Source organism: Chinchilla lanigera, unplaced genomic scaffold (assembly GCF_000276665.1).
Source record: "Chinchilla lanigera isolate Chin_1 unplaced genomic scaffold, ChiLan1.0 scaffold00127, whole genome shotgun sequence".
In the NCBI taxonomy this organism is placed as follows: domain Eukaryota; kingdom Metazoa; phylum Chordata; class Mammalia; order Rodentia; family Chinchillidae; genus Chinchilla; species Chinchilla lanigera.
Genome location: NW_004955528.1, coordinates 365955 through 390101, shown reverse-complemented (window position 1 = coordinate 390101; position 24147 = coordinate 365955). Strand labels below are relative to the sequence as shown.

The 24147-nt window shown below is 49.7% G+C and overlaps 2 protein-coding genes across 8 annotated transcripts in view; both read left to right on the top strand.

Annotated features, from left to right (window-relative positions):
- The first annotated feature begins 387 nt into the window (after positions 1–387).
- On the top strand, positions 388–18341 carry Tpd52l2 (tumor protein D52-like 2). 6 transcript variants are annotated; one of them, XM_005409929.2, is made up of 9 exons: positions 397–537; positions 4534–4679; positions 6745–6893; positions 7831–7890; positions 12261–12362; positions 14570–14596; positions 15585–15626; positions 17245–17293; positions 18156–18341. In XM_005409929.2, exons 1-9 carry the CDS (start codon positions 519–521, stop codon positions 18249–18251), a joined length of 690 nt encoding a protein of 229 aa, XP_005409986.1. In that variant the 5' UTR covers positions 397–518; the 3' UTR covers positions 18252–18341. The 6 variants fall into 6 exon arrangements, with proteins under 6 accessions (XP_013362940.1, XP_005409990.1, XP_013362939.1 ...); XM_005409933.2 differs by lacking the exon at positions 7831–7890 and having other exon boundaries at positions 395–537; XM_005409935.2 differs by lacking the exons at positions 14570–14596; positions 15585–15626 and having other exon boundaries at positions 399–537.
- A 5461-nt stretch (positions 18342–23802) lies between these two features.
- Dnajc5 (DnaJ (Hsp40) homolog, subfamily C, member 5) overlaps positions 23803–24147 on the top strand; it is a 48409-nt gene continuing 48064 nt past the window's right edge. Inside the window, exon 1 of one of the 2 annotated variants that reach the window (XR_001231988.1) lies at positions 23803–24031. The gene's annotated coding sequence lies outside the window, so the exon portion shown is untranslated. The remainder of the gene's footprint in view (positions 24032–24147) is intronic. The other variant, XM_005409943.2, reaches the window with a different exon arrangement.

Here is a 24147-nt window from a genome sequence, read left to right as displayed (position 1 = left end):
GCGGGCCTTTGAGGGATCCTCAGCGTTCTGAGTCTGGCCAGCAGAGGCGCGCGGCCGAAGCGCGGGGCATAGCGGGCACACACCTCCAAGGGGCTAGCGCCACCCGGCCCCCGGCTTCCGTAGCGCCAAGTCAGACGTTCCTCCCACTTCCCACTTCTCCGGGGTTCCGGCTAGTAGGGCCTTTCTACCTGTGCATCTTGCTGGTAGAGTCAGCCTGAGAGGTGGACCCCAGCCTTCGCTTCCGGCTTCGCATGCAGTTTAGGCCTATCAGGTCGGAATGGATAAGCAAGCCCGGGTCAAAGAACGCTCTCATTGGTGCCATTCCCGGAGGCGGGAGGGAGGCGGAGCGCAAGCTCGAGCGGAAGTGGGCTGGCGCATCGCTGTTACGTAACGCTGCGGCGGCCGGGCAGTTCCGGTGGCTGAGTGCTCTGCAGGCGGCTCCGGTGCCGTCTGTGTGCTTCGTGTAGCTCCCTGTAGCCCGGTCCCGACGCCGGCTGCGACCGGGCCGCCGACCGAACATGGACTCCGCCGGCCAAGGTACCCGGCGCCCGGCGCCTCTCCCACCGATGGGCTGGGCCGCCCCGCACCGTGCCCCTCCCGGGAGTGGCGTCCCGACCGCTCGGTCTCTGCCAGCCCGCTCCGCGGCCTCTCTGTGGCTCGCACGCCCGAACCTCAGCGTTCGTGGTGGCCCTGTCGTGCATCTCCGTCCTCTCTCCAGAGGACCTTCTGCTCCCCTGGGACTTCTCCGAGGTCCCGTCTGCCCAGTGTTCTCCTCTTGTGCCTAGAGTTGGGCGCTTTCTGACTTCGGGAGGCTCTCATTATGTCCCTGTCCCTTGCCGGGTTTTGATGGCTCTGCCGCCCCCTCCGTCCTTTCGAGGACCGTCGGGGACACCTATCTGGCTGTGGATCCTGGCCGAGGCGTTTGGGCGGCTCCGGGAAAGGAGGTGAAACCGTTTGCGCGTTCAGCGCAGCGTCCCTTGAGTGGCAACGCTGCTGTAGTCTGGTCTACTAGGGGTTACATCATAGGGAGAACGATGGAGTGAGTCAGAGGCACACCCAGCACACCGGCCTGTTTCCAGAAGCAGACACCCTGGCAGGAGGTGGACACTGAGGGTTGTGGAGCGGGCCTGGATTAAAGTATTGGGAAGGCCGTGCAGGGCTTGCCTTCCGCTTTGGAGCTCTCCAGAGGGGGTGCTGAATTCCTTCATTGACGTAGCTGCACTGGGTAAATTCAGGAAGCTCTTCTACTGTTTGGGTAGCATCAGCAGAGTGCTTTAGCATTGGTGTCCCTGAGTTCTCATACATTCTGGAATGTTTGTTTTGGGGACTAAATATTTCAGCTTGCTACTGAGCTACACTCCTGTTTCATTTTTGCGACAGTCTCACTAAGTTGCCTAAGAGGGCTGGCCTAGGACTTGCAGACCTCCTGCCTCAACCTCCAGAGTAGGTGGGATTTCTGGGGTACACCGCCACATTTGGCAGTTTTTCTTTTGATAGCTGTTGAGCTGGACACGGTGGCACCTGTATGTAATTCCAGTTACTCAGTAGTCTGAGGCAGGAGAATTGTAAGTTCAAGGTCAGCCGGGCAACTTAATGAGACCCTGCCTCAAAATAAAAATGGGCTGGGAGTGTAGTACAGTGAGTGGTACACTGACCATGAATTCAATTTCCAGTACCAAGGGAAAATAAAGAAAAAAAGTTGCATCAAAAGTCTCCAGTTTTAGGCCAGGTGTGGTGGTGCACGCCTGTAATCTCAGCACTCAGGAGGCTGAGGCAGGAGGGTTGTTGAGAGTTTGAGACCAGCCTGGGCCACAAAGTGAACTCAAGGTCAGCCTGAATTGCATAGAGACCCTCTCTCAAACAACAGCAACAACAAAAATTCTCCAGTTCTGATAAATTAAGTGGACTTACTGTTTTTCTTGCATCTTTAATTGAGATAAGCATTGAAAGCACTAGGGGTTTTTTTTTTTTTTTTCTTGGTCTTTTTTGAGACAGGGTCTCACTATGCATTTCTGGCTATCTTTGAGTTCACTTTGTAGCCCTGGTTGGTTTTGAACTCGAAATGATCCTCCTGCCTCAGCCTCTTTGAGTGCTGGATTACAGGTGTGCGCCACCATGCCCAGCAAAAGTACTAGTTTCTGATAAGAATGATGAAAAACACTGATCACTTGCTGTGTGCCAGACGATAACTTGTTTCTCCAATGATTTTTTAATAATTTTAGAATAACACCTTCAGATTAGTCCTTGTATTTCCCCCATTTTACACATTAGTATAGGAAGAGCTGAGACGTAGGGGTGAATGAGGACTGTATTTTATTCACTGTTTTTGCCAATGGTACCATCCCCACACTTACTCTCTGTAGTGCTTGCTCATACACACACACACACACACACACACACACACACACACACACACGCTTCCTGTTTTGTTTTGTGTTTTTCAGACAGGGTCTTGCTGTGTACTGTAGTCAGGCTGGCTTGACTACACTCACTGTGTAGCCCAGGCTGGCTTCCGGTTCATGGAAATCCTCCTGCCTCAGCCTCCTGAGTGCTGGGGTTACAGGCATGTATCACCATACGCGACTCTATAGTGCTTTTGATAAAACATTTTTGTGTCCTCAGTCACTTTAAGATCTGAGTGGCTTTTATACGCAAGAATGTGTTGAGGTTGGTATCTTGCAGAGTGACCATAAATTGCGTGATATTTGTTTGGTAAGTGGCCAGTTTCTATCTTGAGTATGATATCCATTAAATTCAATTTTAGCTTTATAGGCAGAAATTGTTTGAGAGCCTTTTTTGTTTTAATACAGGAGAAAATTTATTATTTGTTTAGAGACACTGAAATGTGAATAGGTTCAACGTAGTGAAGAGTAGTGAGTAAAATGTAGATTGGTCTCAGCTAAAAATTAGAATAGGTTGTTTCATTTTTTATTCTTTTTGGTTTTTTTTTCCAGTACTGGGAATGGAACTCACAACCTTGTGTTTGCCAGGCAGACGCTGTGCCGCTGAGCTAAATCCCTATCCCCTAGAACAGGTTGTTTTAAAAGTAGCTCAGTGGCACAGCACCTGCCTGGCAAGTGCGAAGTCCTGAGTTTGATTCCCGGCACCCCTCCCCCCAAAAAAGTATATATGCTTTGTTTAGAAAACATTTTGTTTTATTAGTACATGTCTGAAGTATCTAATGATTGCATTTATCATGGGGAGGTGGTACATGTACATAACAGATTTTAATTTTTTTTGTTCCCCTGTACCCCTTAAACGTCTGTTGAGTGCTTAAAAAACACAGCTGCAGAGGTATAGGACATTCAAAGGACATACGATGCAGCTAGTGACTTTTAAGTAGAGCATCTTTGATTTTCAGTGTAATCTGTAATTAGTAGACCCTTCAAAATGTGTGTTGTTGACATACTTACCTGCAATTAAAGACACTTTTCCTTTTTTTTTTTTTTTGGTACCAGGAATTGAACTCTGGACCTTGCACTTGCCAGGCAGGCGCTTGTGCTGCTGAGCTTTATCCCTGGCCCTAAAGACACTTTTCCTTCTCGCCAGTCTATATGTTTTTTATTTTAATTTACTCTAGAACATATAGACATCATTATAAGCTACTTTATTCACAGAAGGCACTGGTAAAAAGGAAAAATATTTGTTGTTGTTGTTTTTAGAAGAGTCTCACCATCTACTTCAGGTTGGCCTTGAACCTTGTGTAGTCCAGGCTGGTCCGGAACTCACAGTGATCTCTTGCCTCAGACTCCCAAGTACTGGGATTATAGGGATGTACCCCTATGCCCAACAGGGAAGATGTTGTCAATGCTGAGTGTACAGAAGTAGTCATGTGTTGGAGAGAATTGAGGTAAAATGTTTCTCTTTATGTGATATCTTCTAGGCATTCAGTGGAGACAGGGAGATGTACTTAATGTGAAGAAAAGTAATGACTGCAGGAGTTTAAACCCGATGTGGTGTGACAGAGGAGTGTGGGACAGTGTTTCCCTCTCACCTCTACACATGCTGGCCGTCTCCTGGCTGTGGGATGAGGATCAAGGATGTGATTAAAGGAAATTTTTGTTTGGTGACTTCTTGCAGGGGCTGAATGACTAACACATGTTACTTGTATGTAATTTTAGCATATCCCTAGCAGAGGAATGAAGTAGAAAGTGATGTTTGTGTTGTTGATCACCATACTAAGTTCCTTTGCTCTAAAAAATGGAAGATCTATTGGACTGGGGTGTTGTCCTTGTAGCAAGTGTTTTCTGCCTTAGTATTCTGACAGGAGAAAGCAGAGTTAGTGTTTGACTACCTTGGCTAGCATTTCTAGTTCCCTAGCAATACAGGTGGTATTGGGTTTGCTTCTCATGTGGCCTGAGAGATAGGTGCCCAGACCACATTTACAAGTCTGGGAGGTGTTGCTGGTCTCCATGACCTCCCTTCCATTCTCTCCCTGACCACCTGCTCTTCCTTCCTTCCTGGGAGACTTCCACCCTATCTACTTCCCGAAAACTTAATGGACACTTTCTGACATCATTTTGTCTCTGGCAGATATCAACCTGAATTCTCCTAACAAAGGTCAGCTGCCTGACTTCATGACTGATGTCCCTGTTGACCCAGGTGTGGCTGCCCAGACTCCTGCTGTTGAGGGTCTGACGGAGGCGGAAGAGGAAGAGCTCAGGACTGAGCTTGCCAAGGTGCTGTGGTCTGTCCTGGGGTGACCAGGATTCAAGGCTGTCTTGGGTTAATGAGGGACCAGACCACTGCCTGTGCTCTGGAGGAATTGCCTTGGTGGGTCACCCTCCTGCTGTTCTGTATTCCTACCCATTATGGGGGCATAGCTTTGTGCTGCCTGGCACGGGGACCTCCATGAGAAAAATATCTTCACAGGGATGGCCTCTCTGAGCATTCCATCAGCTGGGATTTTTTTCCGTTGGGATGAACAATTAACAGTTGCTTTTGAGACTTTATGAATCTGCCTTCCCTAGGAGTTAATTTTTCTTTTGAAAATATGGTTTTAGCTGGGTGTGGTCACGGGTGCCTATAATCCCAGCACTCAGGAGGCTGAGGGAAGAGGACTGCTATGAGTTCAAGGCCTGCCTGAACTACATAGTGAAACCCTGTTTCAAATAGACAAAAAAAAGGAAATAGTCGTTGTATTTTATTTTATTTTTTTGTAAAATTAGGTGCTTCATGTGATCTTTGGGCTGGGGATATAGCTCAGCAGCATAGTGCCTGCCTGGCAAGTACAAGGTCCTGAGTTCAATTCCTGGTACCAAAAAACCAAACAAATGAACACATGATCTTTAAGTAAGATCCCTTAAGAGTAAAATAATTTAGAACTTTGTATTCCTTTATGCATAATTTTTATTCAAAACAACTAACCAGACTTTTACTGTGTCCTGTGATAGAGTTTAATGCTAAGTATCTGATCACAGTGTTCAGCCAGGCAGAGTTTGAAGCTCTGCTTACTGCAGGCTTCCAGTGCTGTTTTCAATACTCTGGGCCCATGCCTAGGTCTGAGTAGAGTGAGTTGAGTAGTTGGGCCTTACCAGCTTTCAGATTGTGAGGACATTCTACAACTGCCTCTAAGTAGAAAGAAGGTTAAAGGAAAAGTATCAAGGGCCTCAAGGAGACTTTGCTTTTAGGAAAACGTAGGCTTAGAAATTGGAGCCAGAGAATCTCTTTCAGAGTTGAATTGCAAGGTGAGCAAGTTTTCTGTTACTTAACAATTTCAGTTTGTTGCACAGCATAGTAGTGCATGGCTATAATCCTAGCACTCTGGGTGGATTTGAAGTTCAAGCCCAGCCTGGGAGACTTAGTGGGACCCTGCTTCAAGAAAGAGAGAGCTGGGATTGTAGCTTAGTGTGAAGATCTTGGTTCAGTTGCCAGTACCACCAGAAAAAAATAAATCACTTTGTATGCTTCCCAGAACAGCTAAACCATCTGACCATGTCTCCTTGAGCCCTGCTGGTCACTGGACTCAAAAGAGGAATGGTCTGTGTTCTGATCACTGCTTGTAATTGCTGGACAGTTGGTGATAGCTTGACCTTAGATGATTATTTCTTTGCTAAACTGATCATTCATGTTTTGTATTGTTTTGTTTTGCTTAGCTGTTATTTCTTGTTTCATCTATTTTTTTCTTTCTCTTTTTATTTTTTGGAGACAAGGTCTTGCTATGTAGCTCAGACTGGGTTGGAACACCCTATATGGCCCAGCTGGCCTTGAACTCATGGAAGTCTTCCTGCCTTAGCTTCCTCAGTGCTCTGATTACAGGTGTGCATGACAACACCTGGCTGTAGCTGATTTTTGCCAAGGCCCCGAGCTGAGCTGACAAACACAGATGTTATAAGGGCTGTTTCTGTCACGGATGTCTGTTTTCTTGTCAGCTCTGCATAGAAAATTCCCCCACGGCTACCATGGGGACTCGATGCTAGCAGTTCAGCTCTTATGTCAAAGCTCAGACCCAGAACCCAGAGGGGAAAAGGCACTTCTTTCCTGATACCCAACCCCAGGGAAGGGCTCTGACAGGCCTTACCTGATGACCCTCTGACTGCCCATAGACTGCTGGAGAGGTTGGGGATGTGGGCACAGTGATGGGCAGCCCCACCAAAACCACTGGAGTTGAGGGGAGTGTGTAGTTTTCCAGAAGTCAGGATGCTGATGCCAGAGATTCTGAGAAACTTGACTGCAGGATGTATAAGAATGTTGGTCACTTCCTACAGTAGTGATGGCCCATCATGTCAACTGCATGCTTTGCAGGTAGAAGAAGAAATTATCACCCTGCGCCAGGTCCTGGCAGCCAAGGAGAGGCACTGTGGAGAGCTGAAAAGGAGGCTGGGCCTGTCTGCCTTGGGGGAGCTGAAGCAGAACCTGTCTAAGAGCTGGCATGATGTGCAGGTCTCTAACGCGTAGGTACCAGCCCCACCTGGGCACACTCCTGTTGACTGGAAAGAGCCCTCACCAGGGCTGTGCCTCTGTCTTGCAGATGGAGAGTGTGAGTGCTTTGGATGAGATGCCTCACAGCGTTGGTGATGGAGTGGGCCTCAGAGGCCTGGAGTTCTTGTGTGGGGACTATACCTGTGTTTGAAGAGGTGCTGGACACATTAGCTAGTTATCCAAGCAGAAACTGACAAGAAGGCGGTGTTTTGGGGTCCAAGTTAGAGAGGGCACCAGTTAGGTCTTTATTTTTTTATTTTTTAAGGCAGGGTCTTGGTATGTAGTCCAGGCTGTCCTTGAACTCACTACATAGCCTAGGCTGGCCTCAAACTGGTGGCTTCCCACCTCAGCCTCCTGAGTCCCGGGGTTATAGTCATGCATCACCACGGCTGGCCTTACCAGTTAGGTCTTTAATGAGGATGACTTTTTGGGTCTGCTGAAATGGAGTCCTTCTTATCAACATTACATTCCCAAGACCTCTGACCTATACATGGCTCAGTTCTCTGAATTTGGGCAGTGGCTTCAAATTTCTGGCTCCTCTGACAATGTCCTTCAAGGTAGGAGAGTGAGATGTTTTCAGAAACCATGTCCTGAAGAAGAACTTGACTTGCAGTTTATAAACCTCTTCAATGAAGCCCCACATTTCTCCTTAGGACATTGTGGCTTTGGGTTCTGAAAGGTGACTGTCAGAGGATTTGGGGACCATGGGTTGTACCATCCTGCCTCCCCACAGATGTGCTATTCCCAGCAAAAGACCTGGGGCTGTCTTGGTGTGGTAGGAGAGCTGGTGCCTCAGCTGGTCCCCAGCATTTGTGCCAGGTCGTCCTCCTTTGTGTCTTCCGGAATCTTACGGTTTGAAGCCTGAGTTGAAATCATTCTAAATATTCACCACAAACTTTCTGTTTTTAGCTATGTGAAAACTTCTGAGAAACTTGGAGAGTGGAATGAGAAGGTGACCCAGTCTGACCTGTGAGTGCCTGTGCCATCAGCGCCCCTCCTTCTGGTTCTCCTCCTCCCAATTCTCCCTGGGAACAGAGAGGCTGTGCACACTTGGCACCAAATGCATTTCCCAAGTATAAATGAAACTACCCTTTAAACACCTGTGGGACAAGGGACAGCCAGAGGATATTTGCACAGCCACTGGACCCTGCTTAAAGCTCTTCTCTGCCTGACCAGGAGCCTTCCATGAGGGGCCTGAGTGGGACTCAAGCAGTGTCAGCCTGGAAGACACTTCTGGGCTTTCAGTAGTGGCCAAAGTGGATGGCACCACCTTACCTAATTTTGGTGATGACAAATTTTTGTTGGTTGTCCTCCTTCCTTCAGACTCAGTTCCAGTTGTTGGGGTCTTAGGGCTTCACTTGTGCTAGGGCCTCTGGGGAGGAAGTACCCTTGTGAGCTGGACGGTATCCTGGGCTATAGGCAGTCACGTGGATATCAGCAGAGTGCGGTTGATGTGTGGACAGCTTTGTGTGTCTGTCAAGCTGTAGATCAGAATGACTTTTGCTAAATCCTTAATGTAGATCATAGCATGTTGTTTGTCTGTATTTTTTCTATCTGATTATAATGTCAGAACTGGGTAGAGGAGTATTTAGATATAATCTCTTTGTAGGACCTTTCCATTTCTTGTTTAGAAAGAAGTGTTATGTTGCCATAAAACATAGGCAGAAGTTACTTCCACGTTTGGGCTAGAAGGAAATGTTGCTGCTGAGCTTGTCTTGATGGTGCTCAGGACCAGTCTGGCTCACTGTGCCCATAGGACTTTGTGGTCTGATGTTACGTGGGAGCCTGGTGCAGGGAAAATCTGGCTGTTTGCATGTCTTAGTTCATCAGCTAGCTGCTGCCCAGGGTATTGTAGGAGCACTGGTGGGATGTTTTTAAGGGTGTACTAGACAGTGATGTTGCTGGGAGCATATGTTCCTTGGGTGGGACAGTGTTTCAGTGCGGGTCAGGTGCTGGGCAGGCTCACTAGAGGTTGTCTAGAGGTTGTCTCAGGAATCTGGGCATGGTGGCATACACTTGTAATCTGAGCACTCTAGGAGGCTGAGGCAAGAGATGGCAAGTTTGAGCTCAGCCTGGTTAACTTAGTGATTTACTGACCCTGTCTCAAAATGAAAAATACAGGAGTCTGTGTAGGGTGGTGCTGGGAATGTACACTGGGTTCAATCTGTAGTACCTCCTTCCCCAAATACATATATATATGTCTCAGGAGACTTCAGTCCTATTGTGTGGGTAGAGCCACCTGACAAAGGGCTGCTGGGATACAATCTCATATAGTCTCTCAAAGAGCTTAGAACATGTAGAATTCTGATCCCTCTGAGAGAAACCTGTGGCTTAGCATGGAAGTGTGGCTGGTGGATTGGCTCTTTCCAAGTACTTCCCCTGCAGAGGCTGTTCCTTGGGCTCTCACATCAGCTCCTGGTATACAAGCTGTCACAATGAGAGTTACCGACCCAGAGGCCTTTCTGTACTGACAGCCCAAGAGACAGTGTGGCTTGCGGGTGGTGCTGAGGATCTTGGCTGCTCAGTGTCCTCTGCTTGGTTAGTGACAGTCCTGGCCAGCTTTAGGAAAAGGGCTGCTGCAGGATTTGACTCACTCGAGTCAAGTTTTTGCAAGGGAAGGGGATACAAAGCAGCTTGCTGACTTCCCTGACCCAAGTGTTTGTAGATCCTTTTAGCCAGTAGCACCCTGATGTCTGGGATAAGCACGGAGCTCAGGATCCTGTATGAATGTCTGCACCTGTGGGCTCAGCCCTCTGGAAGTTGTGTTGTACTTGCACAGCTGAGATGCTACTGGTGTCCTAGCCTCTCAGCTTGTCACTGCTCTGTGTGGGAACAGCCACATTCTGTGGGTTGTAAAACCTCACCTTACATTTCTCTTACAGGTAGAACTAGCTGAAAATCCATTGCTAAGAGTGGACCAAACTCTATTATATTTACTATTTGGTCCACTTTGAGTTCTTTGGGATATAGGTGACATAGCTAAAGAGAAGGAATGTCAGCCAGAGAGGGAGGCCAGAGGACTCATGGGACAGAGAAGCCCCTCCCCACAGCTTTGCAGGTGAAAAACAGAGTGGCACAGGTGTGGATCTTACTAGACTAGTTTTTGCAGCCAGGGAGCTGATATCCTCTGATCAGCCTTTGTGGGGGTAGGGGACTGCCCTAAAAGGAGGGGTCTGGCGAAGAGGCAGGAAAAGGATATCTGTCAGATCTGTACCCTGGCTGCTGAACATGCTTGCTGAGGGTGGGTGGAAACTACTGTCTGTCCTGGACTCCTGTCCCAAAAGGTCTACTAAGTAAACTGTCAAAGAGGAGCTGACCAGGGTGGCGCAGCCTGGTGCTTCTGAGCCAGCTTTCTGACTACGCTCCCTAGCCTTCACTTTTGGTCTGTCCTGTGGTGATGATATCCCTGCCCGCTAGGGTAACAGGGAGTGGGAGTGGGGCTGCAGCACGAGTTGTTTGGTCATCCAGCTCCAGGGTTTCTGCTTCTGAATGTGACTCCTTTGTGCGCCTCCTCACGTGCCCAGAAATGCTATGGGCAGGCTCTGCTGGATGATGCTGTGTCTCAGTGCTGGACCAGCTGCTTGCTTGGACACAGGTACTTGCTTTCTGTCCAGGGTGTTCCCACGGTGTCACCCTTTGAGCACAAATAGAGATTTTGTGAGGGTTTTTCCTTTCCTTTCTTTCCTTTGTTTCTCTTGTCCCCTTTTTTGGTAGTACTGGGATTGCTGAACCCAGGACTTCAGGCATCCTAGGAATGTGCTCTTTTACTGAGTCACACCTCCGGTCCCAGGATTTTTCTTTAAATCATCTGCTTCAGCTTATTTTACTTCAACAAATCATAGAATATTATTGTCATTTTGTGTATTTGTCTTTTTAGGGAAAATTGAGATTGAAGATGTGTCCTGAATTTGTATTTTTGCAACTAAATGTTGCTGGTCCTTAGTTATCTCTACATGCTATCATCTGTGGCTTGCAGTTAACCTTGCTTCCCTTGCTTTGGCAGGAAAGTGTGCCAGGTAGCTAGGCCTTGGGTGAGGTTCCTGCAGGTTCTGCCAGCGAGTGCCAGGAGGAGGATGTAAGTCTTCCTTATGGGCTGTGTGTGGGGTGCTACCAGACCTGCTTCTGCCTTTGGCCACAGTCTCACCTCTGGGTGGTGGTCATTAGGAGGGTCCTGGAGGGCAGCAGATGTGCCTCACTGGGTCTCTGTCAGGAGAGTGACTCAGAAGGACTGTTGCTGTCCTGTAGCTTGCTGATGCTAATGGGCATCTCGCTGGAAGGCTGGCCTTAAACCTCACAGGTAGCCAGGTTTTTGGGGAAGGAGCTTGCCAGGTCGGCCCTGATGATACCACATGGCCTTGGAACCCGCATCTACCCTTGACTTGACCTCAGGTTCCCTGGCTCTCCTCAGTAAGGAGTTCTGGCCAGAACGCTTTGAATGTGAGTTTTGGTGATGGGCTTTTGTCATGTTGGAGGTTGCCATGTCTTTCATTTGTGGTGACAGCTGGACAAGGGCTGGCAACCTCAGGTATTGGTTTGTGTGTCAGGCCCAAGAGCATCCCTTTGACCACCATGTCCTGCCTGTACTCATTCTGTTGATATTGAGATTACACAGCAGGGTCTCAGTGGAATAGGCCCACAAATGGGTGGGTACTGGAAGGATAGGCTGGGATACCTGAGTGGCAATCTGTACTGTGGGTCAAAACCATACTCTTGCGCTGTGTAACAGGGGCATGAGAACAGGATGGTCCTGTGTTCTGCAAGGACATCGTGCAAACAGTGCTGGAGGGTGAAGGCACTTGTCTGGAAAAGGCAGCCCACAGGTGACATACTCTCAAGGCTGTGACTGAGCTTGTGTTTCTTCCACTCTGAAGACTCTTACATGAGAGAGGGAGAGGGAAGCTTTGAACCTGTGTTGGCCCAGTCAGTAAGGGAGCTGGGACTGGCTTTTCTGGTTCTGGTGTTCTAGCACTGCCTGGCCAGGTGTGAAACCAGACCCTGGGCCTCTATGGGCTGTTCTGTCTGTGTTCGATAGGCATTGCTTTTCCTGGGGTAAGATAAGGAGTCTGCTAAGTTTCAGGTGAGGTGGAGATGCAGTATCTGAATTGTAGCATGAGGAAATTTATCTCAGAATTGGGGGAGTGTGACTTTGCTGGAAGCATGGTGAGTCTGCACTACAGGGGCCCCTGCACTGCCCCTCCATGGCAACCCAGCCAGTACCTACTGCGCACCAGACTCTTCCTCACCTCTCTCTTGGTGCTGTCTTGCACTTTGGTTCCTTGGCAGTAGGTCATGCCTGGCTGTGCTGCGTGGTTAGTCTAACTGGTGTGTCTTTTTCCCAGCTACAAGAAGACCCAGGAAACTCTCTCTCAGGCAGGACAGAAGACATCTGCTGCCTTGTCCACCATGGGCTCTGCCATCAGCAGGAAGCTTGGAGACATGAGGTGAGACCCCAGCCCAGTAGGGAAGGCATGCTGAGGAGCTGGAGGCTCTGGGAAGCCCACCTCAAGCAGGGGCTCAGGTGTGCGCCTGGCAGTGGCTGTGCCGGCGGCTGGACCAGTCTGCACAAGAACTTCGCTGGGGTGGGGAGGTCCTTCTGTGTTTTGCTGTCTGCCTTTTGACTGCTCAACCAGAGATGAGGATGGATGAGTCTACCCTTAAGGACCCACACAGCCAAGTAGAAGGGATGGCTTCTGCCCAGTAGTTGTGTTTATCCCTTTTTTGTTTGAGGTCATCTATCCCTTCCCCATAGCTCTCTGTTTTGAACAGTTTCCCAAGAAAAGCTCCAAGACCACTCTTTAGTTGTGTCTTCTACATGTGTCTCTGCACAGGTGTTGGCCATGCTCCTGAGCAGCTCTGGCTAGGGGTTTCTCTGTGTGGCCCCCCTCCATGGCTCAGTCCTGGCTGCTTTGATGGGGCGGGTTTTTATAAACCTACCTTTGTGGAAGCATAAGGACATTGATGCTGTTTCTTTGCTGCTACTTCTGTGACAAGGAATAAAGCTTGTGTTGTCTCCTCAGAGAAGAAGTGGGGTTTGGTGCAGACCCTATGGTATGTGGTCTCCAGGCTGTGGTGGGCAGTGAGCAGGGTCCCTGGCACATGCTGATGTGGTTCTGGCCACATGCATGGCTTCACTGCCTGCTGTGCAGGGGTTGCCAGAGCAAGAAGGGGCCTCAGGACAGAGTCAGAGGAACTAGCTCTCTGCATTTGGCTGTTTGAGATTAAGATGCTCCAAATGTGGCCTGTTGCTGTTGTGTCTTTCTTCTCAGGGCACTTCTGGTGGTGTTTGTGATGGTGTTGTGATCTCTGAACTCTCAAGGCCATGATAGATCTTTGTCATTTCTTTTTGTTGTTTTGAGACAGGGTCTTTCTACATAGTTCAGACTGATCTTGAACTCACAAGTAGCCCATGCTAGTCTCAAACTCATGGCAAGCCTCCTGAGTGCTGGGATTACAGGTGTGTACCACTACACCTGACCAGACTGCTGTCATTTCATCAGGTGGTCACAGGTGGTTTCCTGAGACTAAGGCCTGTTGGCCTCCTGGGTTACAAACTGAGGCTGAGAGCTTAGGTCTTCTTGTATTTAGTTCATGCTGGCCTTGAGCTCACTTATGTAGCCCAGGCTGGCCTTGAATTCGCAACGATTCTCCTACCACCAACCTCCCAAGTGCTGGGATTACAGGCATGCGCCACTATGCCTGGCTTGAGCTCAGGTCTTTTTGGAGTTTGAGGCAGTCTCAGGAAGCTGACAACATGAGTTTAGGAAGGGACAGTCCCTTGTGGGCTCTTCCTGACCTGAGCCCAGGCCCTGTGCCTGATACCTGTGTCCATGATACCTGTGTCCATGTACCTGTGCCTGTCCTAGGGCATCCCTGGCCCCCAGAGTCCTCTGGTATGCCATAGGACCTGAGAAGATGGGGAAGGGGAAGGGTGAACTGGATATGAGTCAAGAGAATGGTTTCTTCAGGGTCACCATCTTCCGTGGGTCTTTCCTTGTTGGGAATGGCCTCCTGTTTTGGCTTCTAGTGTGTTAGTGGTGGAGGGCCCAGTTGCACCGTGAAGGAGTGGCCTCCATTGTCCCCAGCCCAGTAGCTCCCCTCAGACTACACATTTCCTGGGCACCCTCTGTGGAGTTAGAAGCCAGAGCAGAAGTGCTTGGCCCTGAGGGTGTCCCCTATCTCTTACGGTGCTTGTGTTCCAGTTCAGCTTGGAGAATGAGGCTGCTTTGTGGATGTGGAGGGTTGGCCTAGCCTGGCTGGCTCGTCTCATGCCTTTGTGCTGTTAACAAGGCCCCTTTCCTTTTAGACATTGTCTTTGATCCTCTTTTTTGGCTTCTCCCCTTCAAGCTTCAAACAGGATGTGGGCACAGGAGCTTCTCGTACATGTGACCATGCCCGGGAGGTAGAGCCAGGAACCACAGGTTGCTGGCTGTACTCTCAGGAGCCTCTTACAGAGTCAGGACTGGCCACGTGTCTTGCTGTTTCTGCCTGTATAAGCGCTATAGGAGCAGCCATGAAGACCTTTCCATACACTATCCCTGCTTGGCCTTCCAGAACTTGAGCAGAAGTGGGGGCTGCTTTGGGGATCTTGGTTGGCACTAGCCTCCCTTGCTTAACACTGCCTTTCTTCTTTTCCTGCTGCCACTTTCAGGGCTCATCCATTCTCACACTCCTTTAGGTAAGACTGACCCTGGATGTAGTTGTGGAAGATTTATCTTTGAATCAGGACTGGGTAGATTGTGGAAGGGCCCTGGGGAGGCTGTGCTGGGTGGAGGTATGTGGGTGGGGTGCAGTGGAAGAGCCCCCTTCAGGGTGGTAGCACTCACCTGTCACTGCTTTGAAGGCTGTTGGCTACCAACTTGGCCCATGCAGAGACTTCTCCCTGGCCTCCCTGACACTCTGTCCTCTCCGAGTATTTCATGTTTGGGTGCATGTAGCTGCCTGTTCCTGGGGTAGGCAGTGGGTGACTCCCGCTCATGCAGTAAGCGCATCATAGCATCTGCACTTAGGTTTATTCTCAAAAAGAAGCACTTCACATAGGGGGATGACATCAGCCTTCTTGCTGTTCTTTACCCTTTCAATGTAGGTCCTGTTTCCTTGCTCCCTGAGAAACTGTCTTGCCCCTCAGGCTGAGTTTTGTTTCATTTATTACCTGAAAGCCCTTAGATATTCCTCCCCAGGGCTCCATTCCCTTGTGCTGGCAAAGTGCACTTTTTGGCCAATATGAACGTTTATGTACCACTGCCACACTGCAGCTGGAATCCAAGTCAGATCAATCTGTGACTTTTTACTTCACCCAAGTGTTTCTGTTTTGCCCAAAGATGACTCACCTTGTTGTGAGGATAGATGACACTTACGTGGAACAAATGATCTCACAAGTCTCAGATGTGCATTTCCTTACATTTTACCTGTTTAAGTACTCCTACTTTCACAGTGCTGCTCCACCAGGTGGCCTCGGCTGCCTTTGTGGGTCTGGGAGAGAGGTGCTTTAGGTTGGTTTCCTTCTGGCATTATGTAGAGTGGGCTCATTCCAGTTCTGTGGGAGTGGGGTCCCTCTTCCACCCTGCAAAGTTGGTTTACCTGTGAATCAGGCTGGCTAGTGCCTGCCAGTCTGATGCCCTATGCTAACTTGCTTCCTTTTCTGCTTCTACCATGCTTCCAAGCAGCAGCTACTCCATCCGCCACTCAATAAGTATGCCAGCCATGAGGTAAAGTACGCTTGTTCCCTGTTGCTTCAGAGCTGTGGGCCGGGAGTATAGCTCAGTGGCACAGTGCCTGCCTGGCTAGCACAAGGTCCTGAGTTCGATTCTCCATACCAAAAAAATAAATAAAAAGGATATAGCAAAGCTGTGGTGTCTCTGGGTCAGGGTAGGGCAGCACCCATCAGTGATACCTTGTGCTTCTTGTATCCCCAAATGCAGGACCCCATTCCCTTGGTAGCTTCCTGCTGGCTAAGGACGAGAAAAGACCCCTTCAGGCTGGTGAGGAAGAACTCATGGAGCTGAGGCTCCTATCCTGATGCCTCTAGAGCAGCAGTCCCCAACCTTTTTGGCACCAGGGATCAGAGAACAGCTGTAAACACAGATGAAGCTTCACCTGCCTGCCTGCCTGCTGCACACTTCCTGCTGTGTGGCCCAGTTCTTAACAGACCTTTCCATACACTACCCCTGCTTGGCCTTCCAGAACTTGAGCAGAAGCTTGTGGCCCAGGGGCTGGGGACCCTTGCTCTAGAGGAGTCCATGCTGCCAAACTTGGCTCTATCCTGAAATCCCCAGTTCCTGGCCATGGCTCCTTGCAGGGTCAGTAGGCAGAGGGTGGCAAGGCTGGCACATAGACAGTGGTACCTCTACAGGAAGCCTCTCTTGAGGCCTCACTTGTCTTAGACCCTCCAGGAGCACCCATAGCATGATCTCTTGGTTCTCATTTGCTTGGTCAGACATAGCATGGTTCAGCACAGCGCATTCTTTTTCTTTTTCTTTTTTTGGTGTTTTTTTTTGAGACAGGATCTCACTGTGCAGTCCAGGCTGACCTTGAACTCACAGCAGTCTTCCTGCCTCAGCCTCCTGAGTGCTGGGAGGCATGTGCCACCATGCCTGCGCAAGCATAGCCCATTCTTATCAGGGGGAATCTTTTTTTTTTTTTTTTTGAGACGGGGTCTTGCTGTGTAACCCCGGCAGGTTTTGAACTTGTGTAGTCCTAAATGCTGGGATTAAGCCATGTGCACCATGCCTGGCGCATCAAGGGAATCTTGGCGATCTGGTTGTATGAAGCTATGAGATGGGGACTGGCCTGTTTTTTCCTCTGCTATCTTACCCCTCTAGAACTGCTTCTATGAGACATGTGAATGAAGGACTTCAGGACTTCTCACAGCCTTAGTGCAGAGGAGCCAGGGGTGTTGGGGTGGGGTGGGGGTGATGGGGGTGAGACATGGGCTTTGTAACTCACAGTGACTTCAAACTAGAGATTCTTCTGCTTCAGCCTCTGGAGTGCTAGGATTATAGGTATGTGCCACCATACCTGGGTTCTAAGGGTATCCATTTAAAGTGTGGTAGAGATGTGCCAAGCACTTAGGATTTGCAGTGCCTCTGTGATATCTGAGCTTGACTCAGTTGGCAGGTGTCAGCTCTGACCTGGGGAGTCACTGGATGCTGGCTGGGCTCCTTATGGGGTACCCTACCCCCTGTCTGGTGGGTTACATTTTTCCTGCAAGAGCTCAGGATGCTGTCAGGGCTCCTGACAAGGGCCTAGCTCTAAAGCTCTTCATATTGAAGAGGGCATCACCAAGGTTGCTCTTCACACCTATACCTCTCCCCTTTCTCTTTAAAGGAACTCTGCCACCTTCAAGTCATTTGAAGACCGAGTGGGGACCATAAAGGTAATTGTCCCTGTACAGTCAGTTCTCTTTATGAGTGTCACCTGTCATGTCACTTTTCATTGTAGGAAGCTGTTCAGAGTGCTCTTATACCTTTTATGGGCTTTGATCCAATGATGACATCTTGTAGAGTTATGGTGCAGCCTCCTAACCAGGGCACAAAGACAGAGAACATCCATACCCACCAAAATCGCTCTGTGGCTCTTACAGCCATGTCTACCTTCTCTTGCCCCTGCCTTGCCAACTGCTAATCTTTCCTCTGTCTCTAGAATTTTGACACTTTAAGAATGTCACATAGTGGACACAGAATATAGAGCCCCTTTTTCATTTTGTTTTTTTAGACAGAGTCTTCTATGTAGTTCAGGCTGGCCTTGAACTTACTATGTGACCCAGGCTGGCCTTAAACTCATGGCAGTCCTGCCTCAGCCTCCCTTCCTGATTGCTGGGATTACAAGCATGTGCCACCATGCCCATCAGTATATAGCATTTTGGGATTAGCTTTCTCATCATGCTGCATAATTCCCTGGGGACCCAACCAGCCCTTTGCCTGTCAGTGACTCGTTCCTTTGTTTCTTGGTGAACTAACTGCTCTTCCTTTCCCTGTCTCTTTCTCCTCCCCCTTCTCTCCCCCTCCTCCCTCCTCAGACTGCACCCAGGCCATCTGTAAGGAGTAAACCTTTTTTAAATTTTGAAACGTCTTGCTAAGTGGCCTGGGGTGGCTAGAACTAGCAATCCTCCTACCTTAGCCTGCTGAGTAGTTTTTGTGTTACATAAGCTTACGTATCGAGGTGAACTAGGCCTAGGACTTAACTTGCATGTCCTCTAGTTCTCAGGTTTTGCTTTCTTGATCTTTTTCCTTCTGTAGTCTAAGGTTGTAGGTGGCAGAGAGAATGGCAGTGATAGCCTACCTTCCCCAGTGGGGAGTGCCGACCCGCCCCTGCCAGATCATGCACCTTTCTAAGCCTGTGATAGTGTCGCCAAGCCGCGGAACAGGTGCAAGCACATCCTCATCATCACAACTGCAACTCTGCGCAATGGAGCCACCAGCACAATGGAGCTACTAGCTGGGGCAAGTGAACAGTCGGTTTTGAGGACAATCACGCCCATCCACATGCAGATGTGGCTGCTGCCTTTGCAAGAGTTAGAAAACAATCCTGTATATAAATGTTTTACACTAAAGTTCATAGGTGAAGCAGATCACTGTGTTGTCCTTCTTAGGGCCACAGGAAATGGACAGAGTGGAGAGTCTGAGGGGTAATAGGCCAAAGCATGCTCCTCTTGGGAATTCTGATAACTCCCCAGAACTCGGAGGGAAGGAGACACATTAAGAATATGAAACAAGCAACATTTTCTGGCTTCCCCTCTTTTTCCTGTACTCGCAGAGCATATACCAAGGACGCACTGCCAGGGTACAGTTTTCATCTGGAGGTGCTGAATGAGAACTGTCCATTTTCTGAGACCTCAGAAAGGAAACATTGTCAGCAGCTGCCTAATTGTTACACTAATGACCTTGCTTTGACAAACAGATTTACTATTTTTTAAATGCAGTGGACTCCTCAGAAATTAAAATTTGGCAAAGTAGCTTTAGCCTCATCATTAGAGAATATTAGTTCTTTGGACTCAAGCTGAAATTCAAGCCTTACATCGCCTTATGCTATGTTTATTAAAAAGTTTATATATGAGAGTTCTTCAGTAGGTTCTGAGCGTTGTGTAGAGTTTTTTACATTGGACCCGTGTTGCACCTTGCCTGTACCAATTAATGTGTTTATCTCACTAGCACCTTCTAGTGTGAAGAACTTGATTCTTGCAAAGACTGGCAGTTCCTCTGGCTCCCTGCTCTAGCCCAAGGGGCTCTTGGGTCTCGGGGGGCAGGAGGGACTGAGAGAAGGAAACCCTCTGATTTTAGCACCCTTGGACAAGATGTGCCTCTGCATAGCACTGATGGCCCAGCCTGCTTGCTCACTGCACACAGGAGAAGCACTACCAGTCCTTTAGGTCATGTTGGAAATGGGGTTTGGGATCAGCTGGAACTCTGCTGCCACCTTTTCTCAGGAGCTATAAAGATTACTTGTTCATTTTTAAACTGCCATACTCTGGTAGCCTCTCTTGCTAGGGCCCCACGTGTAGGAGGCGTGGTCTAGAGGGGCAGCTGTGTGCCTTAGTGGCTCTTAGCAGGGCACCAAGACCTTGCCTGCTGTGTGCATGTATTTGCATCTTGGAAGCAGAAGGGGCTGCTCAATGTCTGCTTTACTGGGATATGTGTCCTCTGATGACCAAGGGTCCCTGGCCACTTCAGACATCCTTAGAGGCTACCCGTCATGCACAATGAGGGTGCAAGGGCTGGAAAAGAATACCACTTGGTGCCCTTTTTCTATGGTTAACTGCCATTGGGGTATGACGAGAAGGCAGGTTGCAGGAATGATCATTGATGTATCTTTCTAAAATGAATAAATGGGCAATTTGTCAATAAAGCATTCCTTTGGGAAAAAATCCACATGTGCTTATTGAATGTGTCTTCTAGGACATTGATAAAAGTGGTGAGTAAACCAGTACATGAGTCCTTGCTGTTGTAAGCCCACACCCTTTTGGGAGGCAGGCAAGGGACAGTCACAAACTACAAATCTTTGATGCTGTGAAGGTAAGGGAATGAGCCGGCATCTCTGAAGCCCCATGAGGAGGATTTCCCAGAGGCCTGGAGGATCTTGCTTGCTTACAGGTTGATCCAGCATTGAGGGACTTGCCAACTAGTTAGGATTGACCCAACTGAGGGGAACTCCTTGCTGCCAGAGCACTCTAGCTCAGTTACAGTTGACTGTTGTGTAGACCACTGACATTGGGAAGGCTATGTTTGTTTGTTTGTTTGTTTTTGGTACCAGGAATCAAACTCAGGATCTTGCGCTTGTCAGGCAGGTGCTTACACCACTGAGTTATATCACCAGCCCCGGGAAGGCTATGTTGACCCTCACTATGATGCTGGGTCACACCTGGATTTAGGGAGCTCACCAGGCTGAAGTGGGCAATGGAAAGAAGAGGATCCTGGTCCTCAGGCCACCAGTGTGAGGGCCACAGAGGGGGGGTGTGAAATCCCATGCTCACAACAGTTCTTCAAAGATACGATCTTGTTCTGTAGATGAGGCTATTAATATAAAAATGGTAACTGAAACCCCCTAACCTATGAATTAGATCCAGAGAGCCGAGGCAGCAACCAGTCTGGGCTAGAACTGGAGGTCCTGTTAGCTGTCATGGGGAAGGATGTAGTTCTGGCTGTTGTGTACAAGCTTGCCTCAGGTGTCTTAGATGGGGGTGGGCACATATGCATGTGACTAGAGGGGTTCCTGAGGCCCGTGATGCACAGACTCCTTGTAGGTCACATGTTTCAAGACTGTTCACAGGGTTAAGTCAAAGTGAGGCTGGGCATGGTGGTGCATGCCTGTAATCCTAGCACTTGGGAAGCTGAGGCAGAAGGGTAACTGTTTGTTTTTGGTCTTTTTTTGAGATAGGGTCTCACTATGCAGTTCAGGCTGGCCTTGAGCTCACTTTGTAACCCAGGCTGGTCTCAAACTCACAGCGATCGTCCTGCCTCAGCCTTCCAAGTGCTAGGATTACAGGAGTGTGCCAGCACACCTGGCAAGGGTAATAGTTTGAGGCCAGTCTGGGGCTACATAGATACTCTCTATGAAAAAAAACAAACAGGATACACAGGAGTGCTCAGAAATGGGCTTCTGTTTCCCACCCACTGCAGTGATTCCTGTTGTGCATTCTCCTGATGTTTCTTTGTGCAACATCATGGAAATGTTTTCTCATTTTCTTCCCTTTCCTGCTTAAAAAAATGGCACATAACGTGCGCCCTTGTCATGATTTGTATCTAGATGTCCCGCCAAAACCTCATGCACTCACAGTTGGGACTTTTCAGGGCTGGCTGGATCTAGGGTGTGACGCCAGGATTAAGGGTGTCCCAGCCTAGGGGTGGCGGGTAGGCTGGATGAAATGTAAAGGCAGGCTTCCTGGATGCTCCTGCTGCTGCCAGTTGGTGCTTGGCTGCCTTCTGCCTATCCTGCCATGGACTGTTTCTCCTTTGCCACGCCACCCTCCCTTGGAGCCAGCTGACTATACCCTGAAACCTCTATAAATTGTGAACCACAGCGAACTCCTCCTCTAACTTTGGGTGTCAGATACTTGGTTTCAGTAATGAGAAAAGTAAGACAACCCTGCTTTTTCTTCCTAATGATACTCTCTGCATTGTACCCTGCAACACCTGTAAGGAACTGTGGGGGAGAGCTTCGGTTCTGGGATCCCCCTAGTGGAGTGCACCTGAGTCTTTCTGCCACCTTGGGAGTTCCTACAGGGAAGCCACTTTAGTGGGCACATAGACCTGGGGACAGGGTGTCAGAGGTAATGAAGTTTGGGTCCAATATAATGTAGGGGAAATTCAGTGACCTTGAATCAACTGATGAACTGGGCTGGTAGTAATACCAGAAGATAGAAAGCACCATACAGCCAGTATTTACTGTAATCTATGTCAGATGTGGGTTCCATGCAATTTTTTTTTTGAGACCAGGTTTTCCTATGTAGCCCAGGCTGTCCTCAAACTCATGGCAATCCTCCTGCCTCAACCTATGGAGTACTGAGATTACAGGCACCACTATGCCCAGCTCTAGTCTTTGTGTATTAAGCAAATACTTTATTTATTTATTTATTTGTCTTTTTGAGACAGGGACTCGCTATGCAGTTCAGGCTGGCCTTGTGTAGCGTAGGCTGGTCCTGAACTCACAACGATCCTCCTGCCTCAGCCTCCTGAGTGCTGGGATTACAGGCGTGCACCACTACGCCCGCTTTAAGCAAATACTTTAAAATGTTCTCTAGGTCAGTCTGCTAAGCCTTCTGGCATAAGAGTGAATCTGATGTGGACTCTGCCCTCGAAGATTTGGTGATTCCACTTGTTGGGTAAGATGAGATGTTCCCTTAAGTAAATCTGAGTTAAGATGTGATAAGATGCTTTGAGAGCTTTTTGGATGAGCAAGCAGAGGTGAGGGCACACCTGGGGGGGGGGTGGCATGGGGGAGGAGCAGCCATACCTGAAGCCTCAGAATGAGGATGGCATACCTGTTTGTTCAGGTAAAGGACAACCACACAACAGGGCCTGACAGATCAGAGGTCAGTGTTAGACTCCAAAACTAACAACTCCCAACCCTTGACAGGCACCTTGCTGTTTTTGTGGTGCTGGGGATCAAACTTGGCTTCATGCCTGCTAGGCAAGGACCATACATACCTCAGAGTTCAGTACAAAAAGACTGGCTTACACAAACCTGGTGGAAAAGAGACTGGATTTTACTTAGTCCTGGGAAGCCTTTGATGTCATTTGTTTTTTGTGCTGGGATTGTACCCAGGGCCTTTGCTCTGAGCTACATCCCCAGCTCTTATTTTTAAATTTTGAGACAGACTCTCCTTTAGTTGCTAAATTGCCCAGGCTGGGTCTGATTTTGATTCACCTGCCTTAGCCTCCTAGTGCTCTGATTACAGATGGGCCCCACAAAGCTTAACGTTGCTTTATGTTTCTAAAAGGTGACTGGTAAAGTCGGGGTGTGGTGGCTCCCGTCTGCAATCCCAGCAGCCAGGAGGCTGAGGCGAAAGATTTCAGTTGGAGGTCACCTGTGCTACCTAGAGGGACCCTGGCTGAAAAACAAAAAACCAGACCCCCAAAACCAAGAGCAAAAGTGCTGATGGAAAAATGATGGATGCGGAAGTGGGAGAGCGCAGCAGCCGGAGCCTTGGCTGCAGAAGTCGTTTGGTCCTCTGCAAACACTGGACAAGTAGTAGCACAGCTAAGAGCGAGTGACGGGGAAGGGTGACCAGCTTTCCAGTCTCAGCGGGTCGGCGGGATGAACAAAGGTTTTACCAGCACGGGAAGGTGGAGTCGAAGTTCCTTCTCCGCCTCTGCAAGCTGTCGTGTGCAGGCGATTCCGGGAGCCCGCTGGGCTCGGGCGGTGACAATTCAGTGACCGGATGGGAAGGAAGGAAGCAAGTCCCCTCTCGGCTCTCTCACCTAGTGGTTCTGATGGGGTGTGAGGTCTCTCCGCCATCTCCCACCAGCTCCCCCTCCCAAGTTCTTTGATAAGGACAGTTACAGTTTTTTCAATCGTCGGTAAAGCGCTGAGCAAATAGCCGCAAGTCAGTCCCGCATTTATCTTTCCGTAAGGCCCTTCGCAGCGCCTAACCGCCATCCGGGGGTCGCAGCAGCCGCCAGGGGCCAGCCGGGGTCCCGCAACGCGGGCTCACCCCAGCGTGTCCGCCCTGCCCTTGCGGGCGGAGAGAGCTTCCGGCCCTCGCCTGTGAGCTCCGCCTACCTCCAGGCGCACCGCCTGGTTAGTCGTGCCCGCCCACACAGAGGCGGAGCCTCCGCAGGTCGGCTCTCCGGGACCTCTATCCCGGGCGATCACTCGCGGCTCCGCTTGGCGGGCGGGGCTGCCACACGGCTCGCCGAGCGCATGCGCGAACTGCCCAGTTCTCCGCTCCGACCCGTCCGAGCCCACGTCCTTCCGAGGGCGCGCGCGCCGGTGCGGGTGCGTGCGTGAGCCTGCGTGAGCGTGCGCGTCTCCGCCGCTGCCGGTGCTGCTCCCGCGTCCTGTGTTGCTGCCGCCGACTGCCGGGATACCTAGCTTGAGGAGTGCGTCTGCTGGCTGCCAGCAGCGCCGCGGAGCGGGAGCGGAGCCGCGGAGCAGGCGGCGGGCGGCGGGCGGACAGGTGAGCTCGCGGCGGCCGGGAAGGCGGGCCTCAGATCAGGCTGAGGGCCGCAGGTCCGGTCTCTCGCAGCCGGAAATGGCGGCGACCCTATGCTGCCGGTGGGCGGGCGGCCTGGC

Excerpts from the sequence above, each read along its gene's own strand:
- Tpd52l2 (XM_005409929.2), top strand. Across the intron at positions 7,891-12,260 it reads AAGGTGACCCAGTCTGACCT|CTACAAGAAGACCCAGGAAA; the intron begins GTGAGTGCCTGT and ends TCTTTTTCCCAG. Across the intron at positions 17,294-18,155 it reads ACCGAGTGGGGACCATAAAG|TCTAAGGTTGTAGGTGGCAG; the intron begins GTAATTGTCCCT and ends TTCCTTCTGTAG.